Here is a 16,091-nt window from a genome sequence, read left to right on the forward strand (position 1 = left end):
AGAAAGTCGGCATATAAAAACCAACTTTTCTTCTTCTAAACCCGCCCTCCCCAAATCTCCAGGAATGTCCCCACCCAGAGTTGGCAACGCTAAGGGTAGGCATCCCTACTGGCCCGTGGCCCCTGCGGCCAAATATCGCCTGCTGGTTTCCCCTGGCCCCATTTGGGGCCAAGCAAGGAGCTGGTGGCCAGCCGGCCTAGTGAGCAGCTAAGGCAGGCAGTGCTGGGGGTGGTGGCAGGCAGGCAGGCAGGCAGTACCCGGTCAGAAAGCTGCTCGCTGCCTACAGTTGCATCAGGCTGTTGTGTAGAGACAGGCTTCTCTCTCTCCCCCCCCCCCCGCCCCACTCCCCACTCCCCCAGGGCACCGGCTTCTATTCTCGCCTTCCCTTCTCTCCCTGCGACGCGGGTCGGGCGGAGATCACCCGGGTAACCCCCGCCGCCGGTCAACCACGCAACTTCCACACTTTGCAAAACTGAGCGGATCCGGCTACGGCCAACCCCGGGGTTGGAGACCCGCTTGCAACTAAGAACCAAACAGCCCCCTAAAGTAAAACCACCAACAGGCATTGCGGAGGGGGTGGGGGGCATGGAAGGGAAGGACACTGCCTGGCGGGAAGGAGTGGGGGGGGGGTCTGGGAATACATCAGGGGCGATCTTTTGGAGCCGGGAAGCGAGGATCGTTTTAAAAACCAGGACATCTGGCAAACCTGAACGGACATTGAGCGATTCGTCTATTTTTTTTGGGGGGGGGGGCGTAGAATCCACGCACGTTTTGCAAGCCGCGGCCTCCCCCCCCCTCCGGTCCCCGCCCAGCGATCGGATCTTGCAAGCGGGGACTGGAGTCGGAGGGAGGGGGGGCTCGAGCTCAAACTCCCCCCCCTCCTCCCCGGTCCTTCCCCCCCGGTCCTTCCCCGTCCGCCAGCGGCATGCTCAGTGCGAGCGGGCGCCTTTTTTCCTTAATGAGTGCAGCCTCCCAGGCAGCCAATGGGGAGCCGGGGTGGGCGTGGCCACGGGGGGGCCGCCTTTGCTGAATGAGCCGGAGCTCCCTAGAGGTGAAGGGCTCCAGTGTGGAAAGAGCCGGGGAAGCGGGCGAAAGTGGCGACCGGGAAGGGGGCAGCGCTTTTTTCCAGCCCCTTCTTGCAATTAAAGGGGAGGCCCGGAGCGGATCTCCCCCCCCCACTCCTCCTCCCGGCCACGCACGGCTCCTCGCTCCAAGTCACCCCCGCGGCCAAGGTCAGGCGAGGAGCCCGGGCTCGGCACCGCGCTGGGTTAGACCTCGCCGAGGGATCCCGGGCGTTGGTGCTGGGGGGGTTGGGATCCCGGGCGTTGGTGCTGGGAGGGTTGAGGTCCCGCGGCCAGCGCCGTCCGCGCCGGAGCTCCGAGCCCCCCCCCTTCCACTTTTCCGCCCCACCCCGCCCCACTCCCCCCACCCACCCCCGGCCCATTATGAGGACGGCGCTTCTGTGGACGTGGATCGTGTCCCTGAGTTACTTCGCACCCACAGGTACGAGCTGGGGGCTTTTTTTTTTTAACCGGGGGGGGGGTCCTCTGCCCTTCTGAACCCTGGCACTCGGGCCGGCTTCGCCCACTTTTGGAGCCCGGCTTGGAGGGCTTGGACGGGGCGGGGTGCATTTAGGAAGGGAAGGGGCGGCGTGCTGCGGAGGGGGATATTGGGGGGGGGTCTGTAACGCTGGTCGTGGGGTTCAGCGGCTAGGGCAGGGATGGGAGGGGCCGGCCAGGACTCCTGGGTCCCTTTGGGAACGGGGGGAGGCGGTGGGACCCCGGATTGTTGGTAGGGGGGGGAACCGGAGGGAGGCCGTGTCCGAACTGTGCCATGGATACAGCGGGGTGTATGGATGACCTTGAAGAGAGATCGGCCGGGATCGCAGCTTCTGCTGCTCCCTGTTGTTTATTGAGGGGGGGTTGGCTAAATGAAAGATTTACCTGCTGGTTGTACTGGGCGGGGGTTCTCTCTTTCCCCGGGGAGGACCCCCCCCCTTTTAAGGACTACACGTTTGCAGTTTCATTCCCAGAAATGTAGAGGCGTGTTTGTCTGCTTGGGGGTGGGGAGAGACTCGATCCCCTAAACTATGCGGGTGGAGACCAGGGGCAGGTTCACCTCCCCTGTCCTTATTCCCTAAAGTGCGATCCGGGGATAGACGGGTTCTTGGGGTTAGGGGTGAGAGAAGCGGCGGCGCTGCGGCGAGACACCCCCTCGTGGCTAACCTTGAACGAGTCCGTGGCGGGCGGGATGCGCCCACCCACCCGCCTCGACGCCCGGCCGTCCTACCCCCTTCCCCGGCTCCCTAACGCGAGCTCGCCGATCCTCATTCAGGATGAGGAGGGACGCCGGCGCCTCCCTGGAAGAGTCCCCGAAACGCCTCTCTCCGCTCGGAGCAGCCTTCCCGCGACGTCCGCGGAGCGTCGCTGGTCCCGCTCCCACGCCCGGGTGGCGCTCCTCGCGGGTGGCGCAGTCCGGGCCGGGTCTACTCACGAGCAAGCCCCGCCGCGCGTGGGACCGGCGCATCCCCGAGACTTGAGTTCTCGCCCGCCCGTCCCCGCACGTGACCTCTATCGGGAGAACTGGGTTCTTAAAGCTTCCCTAACACCGTTTCTGCATTGGGGGGGGGGGTTGGCCTCGGATTTGCCGCGCTCTAGATGCGCGTTTTCCCCATCCGAATCCCCAAAACTCAACATTAAGCCCCCGTGCAGAGTTTGGAGAATTCGGATGGGGAAAACGTGCATGTAGAGAGCAGCAAATCCAAGGCCAAACCTCCCATGCGTAAATGGCCTAGGGCGAAAACGCGCGGTCGCTTGAGCCTCCTTTCTTCCCTGTTCCAGCCTGGATCGAACGCACGGACGTTCTTCGAACGTTCCAGCCAGGATCGAACGCACGAACATTCTTCGAACGTTCTAAGAACGTTCTAAGAACGTTCGTGCGTTCGATCCTGGCTGGAACAGGGAAGAAAGGAGGCTCAAGCGACCGTGCGTTTTCGCCCTAAGAGTTTTGCCGCCTAATCCCCGAAAGAGGGCGCCTGGCGAACGGAGGGGGAGGGCGGGAAAAGGCGCTCTGCACATGCTCGGAGTTAAGTCGCATGTCCCCCAACTGGCATTGATTGGGGGGGGAGGGGCAGGGAGGGAGGCCGGGCCTCGATCCAAAAGCGCACGCTGAAGGGCGTCCGCTTAGGCCGGCAGCCAATCAACGCCCCGTCTCCACCCCTCCAGCGCCTGCCTCGAATTGCAGGCGAGGCTCCCCCAGCCTCGGAGCGGCCGCGTCTCCAAGGCGGCGTCGGGTTGGGGGTCCCGGGGCGCGCGGCCCCCACTCGCCCCCCCCCACCGCCTGGGAGAAGTTCTCCTGCGCAAGCCCCTCTGAGATGAAAGCAGCGGTGTCTCGGGGGTCGGTGGGTTGATCTCCCGTTCGCTCCGATGGAGTTTCTGCAGCAGAACCGCCCTGCCCCGCCCGGACTCCCCGAACCCACCGCGCGGCCAACCGCGGGTCATTCTGGCAGTGGGTCGCTGGGCGGGGCCGTGGGCGGGGCGAGGTGGGCGCCTCGGGGAAAGGAGCGGGCTCGGGTCCCTTTAAGGGCGGCGCTCGCCTGCCTCCTCCAGTCGCAGTGCTGCAGCGGCGGCAGAAAGGGGCACCTGCCGAACTTCTTCTCCCTTTGCGCTCTTAAAGGCGCAGGAGCCCGCTTGGGCGGGGAGGCGGGGCCGGCGCGGCGCCGGGGCTGATCCCGGCTGTCAGATGCCTTCCGTGGCGGCGTGGGGAGTGCAGACAGGTCCCCCCGGGGTAGGGCTGGGGGTGGGGGGGTGCGGGGAGCGGAGGTGTCGAGGAGGGCGAGCGAGTTCGCACTTGCACGCCTGGCTTAGCCCGCGCCCCCGGCGGTGTGTTCCCTTTGCGCTAACACTAATGATTGCTGAATGGTCGCGGCGCTCTCTTGTCCTGGGGCGCTGCGCCTCTCTTGGCGTTGCGTCGAGCTCTGCATAAATAGGGATGTGGGGGGGGGGCGGATAAAGTCTAATGATGATGCGCCTTGAGACGGCAGCGCCTCCCCCCCCCCCAAAAAAAAAAACACACACACACAGACACACAGGGAAAATAGATCTGGGATGGAAGGAGAGGCGAAGCAGGAGGACAGAGCCTTGAATGTTCAACTGCCTGCAACTGAGCTCCATTCTATTTTTTAACAACTCAAACTCTCTGAGAGGCAAACCTCTACAAGCCGCGGAGGATGAACACATGAGCACACGAAGCTGCCTTCTACTGAATCAGACCCTTGGCCCATCAAAGTCAGTATTGAGCACATGAAGCTGCCTTCTACTGAATCAGACCCTTGGCCCATCAAAGTCAGTATTGAGCACACGAAGCTGCCTTCTACTGAATCAGACCCTTGGCCCATCAAAGTCAGTATTGAGCACACGAAGCTGCCTTCTACTGAATCAGACCCTTGGCCCATCAAAGTCAGTATTGAGCACACGAAGCTGCCTTCTACTGAATCAGACCCTTGGCCCATCAAAGTCAGTATTGAGCACACGAAGCTGCCTTCTACTGAATCAGACCCTTGGCCCATCAAAGTCAGTATTGAGCACACGAAGCTGCCTTCTACTGAATCAGACCCTTGGCCCATCAAAGTCAGTATTGAGCACACGAAGCTGCCTTCTACTGAATCAGACCCTTGGCCCATCAAAGTCAGTATTGAGCACACGAAGCTGCCTTCTACTGAATCAGACCCTTGGCCCATCAAAGTCAGTATTGAGCACACGAAGCTGCCTTCTACTGAATCAGACCCTTGGCCCATCAAAGTCAGTATTGAGGACACGAAGCTGCCTTCTACTGAATCAGACCCTTGGCCCATCAAAGTCAGTATTGAGCACACGAAGCTGCCTTCTACTGAATCAGACCCTTGGCCCATCAAAGTCAGTATTGAGCACATGAAGCTGCCTTCTACTGAATCAGACCCTTGGCCCATCAAAGTCAGTATTGAGCACACGAAGCTGCCTTCTACTGAATCAGACCCTTGGCCCATCAAAGTCACTATTGAGGACACGAAGCTGCCTTCTACTGAATCAGACCCTTGGCCCATCAAAGTCAGTATTGAGCACACGAAGCTGCCTTCTACTGAATCAGACCCTTGGCCCATCAAAGTCAGTATTGAGCACATGAAGCTGCCTTCTACTGAATCAGACCCTTGGCCCATCAAAGTCAGTATTGAGCACACGAAGCTGCCTTCTACTGAATCAGACCCTTGGCCCATCAAAGTCACTATTGAGCACACGAAGCTGCCTTCTACTGAATCAGACCCTTGGCCCATCAAAGTCACTATTGAGCACACGAAGCTGCCTTCTACTGAATCAGACCCTTGGCCCATCAAAGTCAGTATTGAGCACACGAAGCTGCCTTCTACTGAATCAGACCCTTGGCCCATCAAAGTCAGTATTGAGCACACGAAGCTGCCTTCTACTGAATCAGACCCTTGGCCCATCAAAGTCAGTATTGAGCACATGAAGCTGCCTTCTACTGAATCAGACCCTTGGCCCATCAAAGTCAGTATTGAGCACACGAAGCTGCCTTCTACTGAATCAGACCCTTGGCCCATCAAAGTCAGTATTGAGCACACGAAGCTGCCTTCTACTGAATCAGACCCTCGGCCCATCAAAGTCAGTATTGAGCACACGAAGCTGCCTTCTACTGAATCAGACCCTCGGCCCATCAAAGTCAGTATTGAGCACATGAAGCTGCCTTCTACTGAATCAGACCCTCGGCCCATCAAAGTCAGTATTGAGCACATGAAGCTGCCTTCTACTGAATCAGACCCTTGGCCCATCAAAGTCAGTATTGAGCACATGAAGCTGCCTTCTACTGAATCAGACCCTTGGCCCATCAAAGTCAGTATTGAGCACATGAAGCTGCCTTCTACTGAATCAGACCCTTGGCCCATCAAAGTCAGTATATTGAGCACATGAAGCTGCCTTCTACTGAATCAGACCCTTGGCCCATCAAAGTCAGTATTGTCTACTCAGACCAGCAGCGGCTCTCCAGGGTCTCAGGCAGGGGTCTTTCACATCACCTACTTGCCTCGTCCCTTTAACTGGAGATGCCGGGGATTGAACCTGGGACCTTCTGCATGACAAGCGGATGTGCTACAAACTGAGCCGCAGCACTTCCCTAATTGTCTACTCTTGGATGGTGCCGAGTTGTTTTCTGTTGCCCCAGAAGGTCAGACATTAGGCTATGAACTTGGGCAGTTCATGAGAGGGAGGGCATCTTGGCCATCTTCTGGTCACTGGGTGTGTGTGGGGGAGGTAGTTGTGAATTTCCCGCATTGTGCAGGGGGTTGGACTAGGTGACCCTGGTGGTCACTTCCAACTCTATGATTCTAGTCTATGATTCTCTGAACTGCAGCGAGTCTGGGCTTCTGGTCCGCAGCAAGAATTCTGTGTGAATCAAAAGTTCGCACTTGGCATCACCAATGGAATGTGGTTCAGGTCAAAAACACTGCTTTGTATCTGTTTTCTGGAAAAGTCGGTACATAGCAGGGGGCTGAAAAGGCACGTGGCTCCGGTTGCCAACTCCAGGTTGGTAGTTTCCTGGAGATTGGGGGAGGGCACAGTTTGGGGGGCGGGAGGGCCCCGAGCACGGTATACTGCCATGAAATCCACCCTCCAAAGCAGCCGTTTTCTCCTGGGGCTAGCTTGGAGCTCGGTTGTGATTCTGGGAGATCACCAGGCCCCACGGGAGGTTGCCAACCCTAGGCTGGGTTGAAATCTCATCTCCGCCATAAGCTCGCTAGCTGGCCATTGGTTCTTCCCTGCCTTGGGTCCACCCCGACTGCGATATAATAAAACTGGCCTAGCTTACAGGGCGGTTTGTAAGAGTTGCTGTGTTAATGAACATAGGAGGCTTTGTAAACTGAAAGGCTATTAAAATACCGTTATTTCTAAGCAGTGAATTGGCTGGTGCTGCTGATGTCTCATACAATAAAGCAGTCGGGAGGTGGTCAACATTTTACCTAATTCTCTTGGCTCTGACACAACATAGCCAGTACAGTGCTATGGCTAGCATGTCGGCCTAGAATTGGGGGAAACCAGGTTTGAAATCTCACTCTGCCGCTAAGCTCACTGACTCTGGGTCAGTCACACACTAGCTGCCTGATCTCCTTTACAGGGTTGTTGTTAGGGGAAAAAAGAGGATATAAATGGTTAGATGCAATCTGCATTGGTATTCACCCCTCTTTCCAAGCTGGAATGGACCCTTGATGGATGCTCAACACTGGTGTTGCTTAAGAACCGGCGTGGTGTAGCGGTTCATGTGTTGGATTAGGAACTGGGAGTCCCCGATTCAAATTGCGACTGCCATGGAAGCTTGCTGGGTGACCTTGGGCCAGTTGCGTATTGCTGGCCTAGCCTACCTCACAGGGTTGTTGTGAGGATAAAATGGAGAGGGGGAGAATGTTGTAGCCACTTGGGGTCCCCAGTGAGGACGAAGGTGGGGTATAAATAAAGCAAGGTCCCCCCCCTTTTTTAAGTTACAACTCCATCTGTCATTATCTTCTGAAAATGGAGGGGGGAGGACACCAAAGCCTGCAACAACATAAATCAGGCCTAACTCAGCTATTGGTCCCAGTCTGCAAAATGAAAACCGACAACCGGTCAAAGGCCTCCTTGGCCTTCAAGCGGTCCATCTTCATGGTACCCTTTCCACTGTGGCTTAGTAGTAGAGCATCTGCTTGGCATGCAGAAGGTCCCAGGTTCAATCCCTGGCATCTCCAGTTCAAGGAACCAGGCAAGTAAGTGTTGTGAAAGACCTTTCTCTGCCTGAGACCCTGGAGAGCTGCTGCCGGTCTGAGTAGACAATACAGACTTTGATGGACCGAGGGTCTGATTCAGTATAAGGCAGCTTAATGTGTTCACATCCGTTTGTCTGCACGGGAGCCTTTGTATATCTGGGCCAGGGAATCTGTGAGCATTGTGGAGAATCCTGGGGAATATTTGGGGACAGGCACTTGGTTCCCAAGGGGTGCCGGGTAGGGCTCTTGGGCTCCACAGCTGCCCTGCGTTGACTGGCAGGGCGAGCTGAACACATCCCATATTCTGCTGTGATTAGGGTTGCCAACCTCCAGGTACTAGCTGGAGATCTCCTGCTATTACAACTGATCTCCAGTCGATAAAGATCAGTTCCGCTGGGGGCGGGGCTGTGGCTCAGTGGTAGAGCATCTGCTTGGCATGCAGAAGGTCCCAGGTTCAATCCCCAGCATCTCCAGTTAAAAGGACTAGGCGAGTAGGTGATGTGAAAGACCTGTGCCTCAGACCCTGGAGAGCCGCTGCCAGTCTGAGTAGACAATACTGACTTTGATGGACCAAGGGTCTGATAAGGCAGCTTCATGTGTTCACGTGAGAAAATGGCCACTTTGGCAATGGGGCTAGGGCACTGAAGTCCCTCCCCTCTCCAAACCCCACCCTCCTCAGGCTCCGCCCCAAAAACCTCCGGCAGGTGGCGAAGAGGGAAAGGGATGTCTCAGTGCAAAGGGTGGGGGGAAGACATCTTGCCAGGAAGTTTGCTCCCCAGCATTTTCATTCGGAAGCCCCTGGCTTCTGTCAACCCCCATGTTTCCCCAGTTAACCCTTTCCAGCCATCTGATTCTTGTGACACTTCGAAGATGTTCTTTTGGCACAGGCTTTTGTGGGCTGGAGCGGGCCTGTAGCCCCTGAAAGCATGTGCCACGGTGAATCTCGAGGAGTACCTCCAGACACCTTGCTGAATTCCTCCGAGCCCAGCTTGAACACCACTGCCCTAGATTGAGCTGTATTTGAGTCGCGTCAAATAGATTTTTTTTTAAAAAAAAAATAGAGAGCTCTATTTTCTTTTCTTCCCTTCGAGTGTTCCAGCTGCGCGGCAGCCAAAGGTGCTTGGAACAAAACCGAAAGTGTGCGTTGGGTCCTGGCGCTGTCTTGGTTTTGAAAATCTTGACTGTGTAATAAAAATCTTTCCATTGTCCCGACATCCAGTGCTCTCTGCCTATCCGGGCTGAAGAATTTGGTTTTCTTTGCTTCGCAGCCCCCCCCTTCTCCCCTAGTGTTCCAGCAGAAAAAGAAAGAAAGAAAATTCCAGCTGGCTCCCAAGAATGATAGAAAAGGATAATTCCCCCCCCCCCTTCATCCTTTAAAAGAGAGGGGAGAAAAATCCCGTCATCTCATTGAGAAGCTGTGTGACTGAAATTTGGCAAGAGCGAAAGCTGGCCTGGGGGATGAGCCTTCTGTTGTCTCTGTGGAAATCCACTCAAATTTGCAGTGATCTCAAGTTGGCAAAGTTGCAAAGAGTGCATTTATCTGAATACTAATGCCGTGCCTTGCCTGTTTGAAGCGATGCAAATGACTTACCCCCTCTGCCTATCGCTGATACGGACCGGGGGCCGGCGGGGGGGGGGGAATAGCTGGTCCGCCGACCCCAGGAGGTGATGGAGGGGGGAAAGGCTCCTTGGTAGGGCTGACAAACAATTAACTGACAAAATTGATCAACTTACTAAAAAGAAAAACCCTTGCAGAATCTCAAGGTGATCTTTAGAGTGTGTGATAGGAAATGAATGTGGTTCCTTTTTTCCTCCCACCCTTTGGACAGAGAAGAAGAAAAAGAGGGGTTGGTTTTTATATGCCGACTTTCTCTACCGCTTAAGGAAGACTCAAACCGGCTTACAATCACCTTCCTTTCCCCTCCCCACAACAGACATCCTGTGAGGTAAGTGGGGCTGAGAGAGCTCTAAGAGAGCTGTGACTAGCCCAAGGTCACCCAGCAGGCTTCATGTGTGGGAGTGGGGAATCAAATCCTGTTCTCCAGATCAGAGTCCACCTCTCCAAACCACCATTCTCAACCATTATACCACGTTGGCTCCCACACGGTTGGGAAATGTGTTTAGCTCCCATTTTAAAATGCCATGAGCTCTGAAAAGCCTCTTGCAAGGGGTAGACAGTTCAGATTAGGAATCGGGTCTGTTTGCCGGTTGTCTGCTCCCCTAAATATTACGTTGGGCTTCTCCCAGCTGCCATGCGCCAAACCAGACCGCCAACTTGGTGTCACGGTTAGAGTGTTGGATTAGATTCTGGAAGACCCTGGTTCAAATCCCCCTATCCAAAGCTTGGTGGGTGACCTTGGTAGATGAGGCTGAGAGAGCTCTAAGAGAGCTGTGACTAGCCAAAGGTCACCCAGCTGGCTTCATGCGTAGGAGTGGGGAAACCAATCCAGTTCACCAGATTAGCCTCCGCCGCTCATGTGGAGGAACTGGGAATCAAACCCGGTCCTCCAGATTGGAGTCCGCCACTCCAAACCACTGCTCTTAACCACTACACCACCCTGGCTTTCCATAGTAACCTGTGCCTGCTGTAGTAACCTGTGCGTGCTCAGCAAAAGCTTTTAAGGCAAACAAGTGTGTGTTCTGTGCCGTGAACGTGTGTTTTGGCAGCTGTGCATGTCCTGTAATGTGGGAATGCTCGAGACAGGTTCACAGAGGGGGGGAGCGGACCCTTCCCATTTATCACTACTGCCGTCTTGCTTTGCCAGCGCTCTTGACCTAGCAGCCTCTGTCTGGCCTGCCACTGCGCTGCCGTACTTCTTTCCAGATGGAGGCCAGGAAAACCTGCCCGATCACGAGAGCCAGATTGAGAGAGCAGCAGATGTGCAGGTTGATGAAGAAAAATTAATATATTGAGATGAGAGATGCCTCTCCCTTGTCACACAGAATAACACATCTATCGTTATCGTTCTAGTGTTTTGTCTAAAAGCCTGTGTGCTATATAGACTTACTTGAATAAATGGAATATCACATCTTTAGCCTGCTGTTCCTCCCGGGAGCTGGGGCTGTGGGTTTCCTTTTCCCTATATTAGCCTCGCAATAGCTGAGTAGGGTTGCCAATCTCCAGGTGGGGCCTGGAGCTCTCCCAGAAGGAATAACTTCTCTCCACGCTACAGAGATTAGTGTCCCTGGAAAAAAGGATGCTTTTGAGGGTGGGCTCTTGTGTGCCAGAGGGCCCTCCAAGCATTGCCAACCTCCAGGTGAGGCCTGGAGGTCTCCCAGAATGTCTGTTGATTTCCAGACAACCAAGATCAGTTCCCCTGGAGAGAAAGGCTGCTTTGGAGGGTGGACTCTATGACATTATACCCCAGTGAGGTCCCGCCATTCTCCAAACCCCACTGTCCCCAGGCTCCATCCCCAAATCTCCAACAATTTCCCAAGATAGAATTGGCAACCCTAATCCCCCTGTTGCCAAATCCCAGCCTTGCCATGCTCCACCCCCAAATCTTCAGGAATTTGCCAGCCTGGTGTTAAGCTGAGAGAAAGGGATGTGCCCAAGGTCACCTGGTGAGTTTCAATGCAGAGGAGGGATTTGAACCCGTTTCCAATGACGGCGGCAAAGAAGAAGAGGAGGAGTAGGAGTTGGTTTTTTTTATGCTGACTTTCTCTACCACTTTAGGAAGAGTCAAACCGGCTTACAATCACCTTCCCTTCCCCTCCCCACAACAGACACTCTGTGAGGTAGGTGGGGCTGAGAGCTCTGAGAGAACTGTGACTAGCCCAAAGTCACCCAGCTGGCTTCATGTGGAAAAGTGGGGAAACCAACCCGGTTCACCAGATCAGCCTCCGCTGCTCATGTGGAGGAGCGGGGAATCAAACCTGGTTCTCCAGATCAGAGTCCACCGCTCCTAACCACCGCTCTTGACCACAACGCCACGCTGGCTCTCCTAGTTGGACACGCCGGTACACACCATGTATAGATTCCTCGTCAGCAGAAAGGCTATTGTGGAATTTGGTCCTGAATCTGGCAGCGTGGCGGATGGCCAGCCGGTCCCCTTGGCAACTTAGTGATGGGATAAGGCGCATCGGCATTAATAATCTTCCTGCCAGGATTCCCAAGATTGGCGTACTTGGTGAAAGGTCCCAGCTGTGCCAGTCACCATTGTTGGGCTTCTATGGATTTATTCTGTTGGCAGATTTGGGGGGTGTGTCAATAAACTTTTATTGCATCCTACAAACCCTATATTGGCTATGGGGGGGCATCTATAGATCCATTTAGAAAAATGAACCGCTACGTTCAGCAAGGGATACTGTATAAAGCTCATACCTGTGTGTCTCTAAATACTGGCATGCTCTGTGAATGTGTAGGGGCTTTTTTTTTTTTTTTTTTTTTGCTGACTCGAAGAAGCGGCTGATATTAAACAAAAATTAATAATAAAGCTCCCCCCGCCCACCGCGTGCCTCATCCGCTGTCACCAAGTAATTGTGTGATCCTTTAATTTCCTGCGGCTGAAAAAAAAAATATTTGGATTGATTTCTAACATGTCTGGAGAGCTGCTTTAAAATATCCATTGATTATTACCAGCTAAAATTGTTGGAGGAAAAGGGAGGGAAATCGAATTTTCCAGAGAGAGAGAAAGAGAAGACAGAAGCCTTTTTAAAAAAAAGAAAACGGCCCTGCAATTATTACATGCTTGATGGGCACTAGATAGATTGGCAGCGGCCCAAAGATTTTGTCACTGCCGCCCATATTTCACGGCGAAGGGAAGAGATGCGAAGGGCCGTGTGTATGTTTCTCCCCCCCCCCCTTGCAGTTACTGCTTCTTCCAGAGCCAGCCTTTAGCTTGACATATTGGTTTAGCCCCAGAACCCGTTTTTATTGCCAGAGCCCCAACTCTGGAACGCGGGGCACTGGGGGGGGGGGGGCAACGAATGCATTAGCGCCGTCGCCAAAAGAGGATTCTGTTCTCAGCCGTTGCTTGTCCTATTGTGTGGGGACACGCGAGGAAGGAGGAATAGAATTACCTGTCTCATAAGTTTGATTCCTTGCCAGGGGGTGCTAATATATTGTCCAGCTATGCTTGTTATGGTGTCGGGTTCCCCCCGGCTGCTGAAAGCATAATAAAAATCTGCTTTACATCCCTGCTTGCCCCATTGTCTTGCTTTATTTGGGACAGTAGGCTGTTTTGGGTACCTGGCACTGTGTAAATCAGAACTCACAAAAGTATCAATGTTGCCCCCCAAGGAAATCCAGTTTGTGCACAAGTCTTTGAGTGGCCCCTGCAATGTCGGAGAAGGTTTTAGGGCTCTGAGCTTGCCCTTGGCACCAGCAATGCCAGAAGCAGCACGCAACGCCCAAAACAGGGTAGGAGACATGTTTTGGAGAGGAGCCGTGGCTCAGCAGTAGGGCATCTGCTTGGCATGCAGGAGGTCCCAGGTTCAATCCTAGGGTTGCCAGCTCCGGGTTGGGAAATACCTGGAGATTTTGGGGGCGGAGCCTGAGGACGGTGGGGTTTGGAGAGGGGAGGGACTTCAGTGCCACAGAGTCCAATTGCCAAAGCAGCCATTTTCTCCAGGGGAACTGATCTGTATCGGCTGGCAATCAGTTGTAATAGCAGGCGCTCTCCAGCCACCGCCTGGAGGTTGGCAACCCTATTCAGTCCCCAGCATCTCCAGTTTAAAGAGTCAAGTAGTAGGTGATGTGAGGCCCTGGAGATCCTCTGCCAGTCAGACTAGATGATAGTGACAGGGATGGACCAATGGTCTGAATTAGAATAAGGCCGTTTCATGTGCTCAGTTGGACTCATGTGCTATTTTCATTTTATCTCCGCTTTTCTCATAGAACTCAATGAGTGACCTTAGGCTACTAGGCTTTGATTTCCCCCCTCCAATTGCTGAGCTCAAACTGCCCCCCCATTATGTTTATGGGGGTCCTCTGTCTCCCAATACCACACTTTAGGGGGCCTTTCAGTCTGTAGCAGCAGGGAGGGGCTGTGGCTCAGTGGTAGAGCATCTGCTTGTCATGCAGAAGGTCCCAGGTTCAATCCCCGGCATCTCCAGTTAAAGGTGCTAGGCAGGTAGGTGATGTGAAAAACCTCTACCTGAGACCCTGGAGAGCCGCTGCCCATCTGAGTAGACAATACTGACTTTGATGGACCATGGGTCTGATTCAGTAGAAGGCAGCTTCATAAGGAAGCCCTGCTCTACTGATGGAAATCTCTTCCATCTTTGGAAATTTTCCATGGGATCCAAGCCATGGTTTCGGCTTAGCCTTCCTCAGAAGGTTGTTGTGAGGGGCCAGAACCATATTCATGCTGTCCTGAAAGGTGGGACAAAATTATGATTGATAAAATGTAATAAATAAGCCCAAAAATATGAGGGCAGGTTTCCACCACATGATAAATATTGGATTTGTGCATCCAGTAGCAATTGACTCATATGCAGATTAACAGGCTCTTAGGTTTCTAGGCCTCATGAATGCTGGGCAGTTGAAATATGAGAGAGACAAAATGCCGGGGAAGGGGGACACTTGAGGAACGCAAAATACAAAATTTGAAAAGTCTACCCAAAATAAGAGAACTCCAAATGCAGTCTCCAACTATAATTACGTTGGTTCACTTGCATACAGTCTCCGGCTACAAAAATACATAGAAGAAGAAGAAGAGTTGGTTTGTATATGCCGACTTTCTCTACCACTTAAGGGAGACTCAAACCGGCTCACAATCTCCTTCCCTCCCCCTCCTAACAACAGACACCTTGGGAGGTTGGTGGGGCTGAGAGAGCTCTGGGAGAACTGTGACTAGCCCAAGGTCACCCAGCTGGCTTCGTGTGGAGGAGTGGGGAAACAAATCCAGTCCACCAGATTAGCCTGCGCCGCTCATGTGGAGGAGTGGGGAATCAAACCCGGTTCTCCAGATCAGACTCCACCGCTCCAAACCACCGCTCTTAACCACGACACCACGCTGGCTCTCGAAAATATGTTAAAATACGAGGCATTGAAAACTGTACAGGATCAGGTCTCTGTTCTGTGTAAAATACAGATTACATCAGAATAGTGCCATAATCCTGAGAACTCAGTGGGAAACCAATCAGCTACCTGTTTGAATGGATACTCTTATGGGTATCAGACCACACGGGGTTATAATTTCTACAGTGACTACAAGGAAAGAGTGTTGACTTTATGTCTTAGTACCTGTAATCAGATCTTCTAGGTGTCCTGCTGAACTGAATTGTACCCAGATTGAATTAGAGAGTTTTTCTAACTTCCTTTTGTCCAAATCCTTAAGCCTCTGCCTGAGTCTATACAAAAGCCATGCTGCTCATGGGGGAGAAAGGATGGAGGGGGGGAACGGAGGAAGGTTAATTATTCTCTGTATTTTTAATTAATATTTCGGATTCTGAGTCTTATCAGAAGAGATGCATGTGAAGTCCTAGGGAGTATTGTGATGATTGGGAGGCATCTTCACAACAAATGAGGTGTAAAAAGCCAAGAACTGCATCTGCCGAAATGTCCCACTGGGTCAGCAGGTGACTCGGAGCTGAATTCTAAATTATACCATATGGGTTCCTGTTAGGGTTGCCAACCTCCAGGCTATAGCTGGAGATCCTCCTATTACAACTGATCTCCAGCCGACAGAGATCAGTTCCCCTGGAGAAAATGGCCGCTTGGGCAATTGGACTATATGGCATTGAAGCCCCCTCCCCAAACCCCACCCTCCTCAGGCTTCGCCCCCAAAAACCTCCCACCGGTGGGGAAGAGGGACCTGGCAACCCTAGTTCCTGTCTTTTCCCCTATAGGTGCTTAAAGCAGCCTGAGAGAACATATGGTGTAGTGGTGACAGTGTCAGGCTAGGATCTGGGAGACCTAGGTTCGAATCCCCACTTTGCCATGGCTGCTGGCTGGGTGACCGTTGCACACTCCCGGACTATCCTACCTCAGCGGGTTGTTGTGAGGTTAAAATGGAGAGGAGCATGATGCCTGACACCCCACAGCACTCCCCGTTGCTGCTGGCTCCAGCTTCTACGTCTTTCATATTTTATTCCAGCTGCTGTATTTCTAAGTCATTCATCCCTATGGACTAGGAACATGAATCTCAATGACTGCATTTGAAGTGTCCCATTGCAATATTTGTGCATGGTCTGTGAGAAGCAAGTGTACCAGCTAATCTCTCCCAGATATTTCATTCTATCTACCTGCAAATAACTGGATGCATGCATCCTGGAATGCACTCTGTGACGGGCACCTCAAAGGCATGATCCCTAACTGATGCCACTTGCACGCTGTGCATGTACTGAGACTCTCAGCATAGCA

General features: G+C 53.5%; 1 protein-coding gene and 1 non-coding gene across 2 annotated transcripts in view; both read left to right on the forward strand.

The window, feature by feature from the left end:
• The first annotated feature begins 1,434 nt into the window (after nt 1–1,434).
• KIRREL2 (kirre like nephrin family adhesion molecule 2) overlaps nt 1,435–16,091 on the forward strand; it is a 58,784-nt gene continuing 44,127 nt past the window's right edge. Inside the window, exon 1 of the mRNA XM_056846705.1 lies at nt 1,435–1,503. Coding sequence (XP_056702683.1) covers nt 1,446–1,503 — 58 coding nt within the window. The 5' untranslated portion in view covers nt 1,435–1,445. The remainder of the gene's footprint in view (nt 1,504–16,091) is intronic.
• Nucleotides 13,768–13,839, forward strand: TRNAD-GUC (transfer RNA aspartic acid (anticodon GUC)). Its single transcript has one exon. It is a non-coding gene; the product is annotated as a tRNA-Asp (tRNA).

The sequence above is a fragment of the Euleptes europaea genome, chromosome 3 (genome assembly GCF_029931775.1).
Source record: "Euleptes europaea isolate rEulEur1 chromosome 3, rEulEur1.hap1, whole genome shotgun sequence".
Lineage (NCBI taxonomy): Eukaryota > Metazoa > Chordata > Lepidosauria > Squamata > Sphaerodactylidae > Euleptes > Euleptes europaea.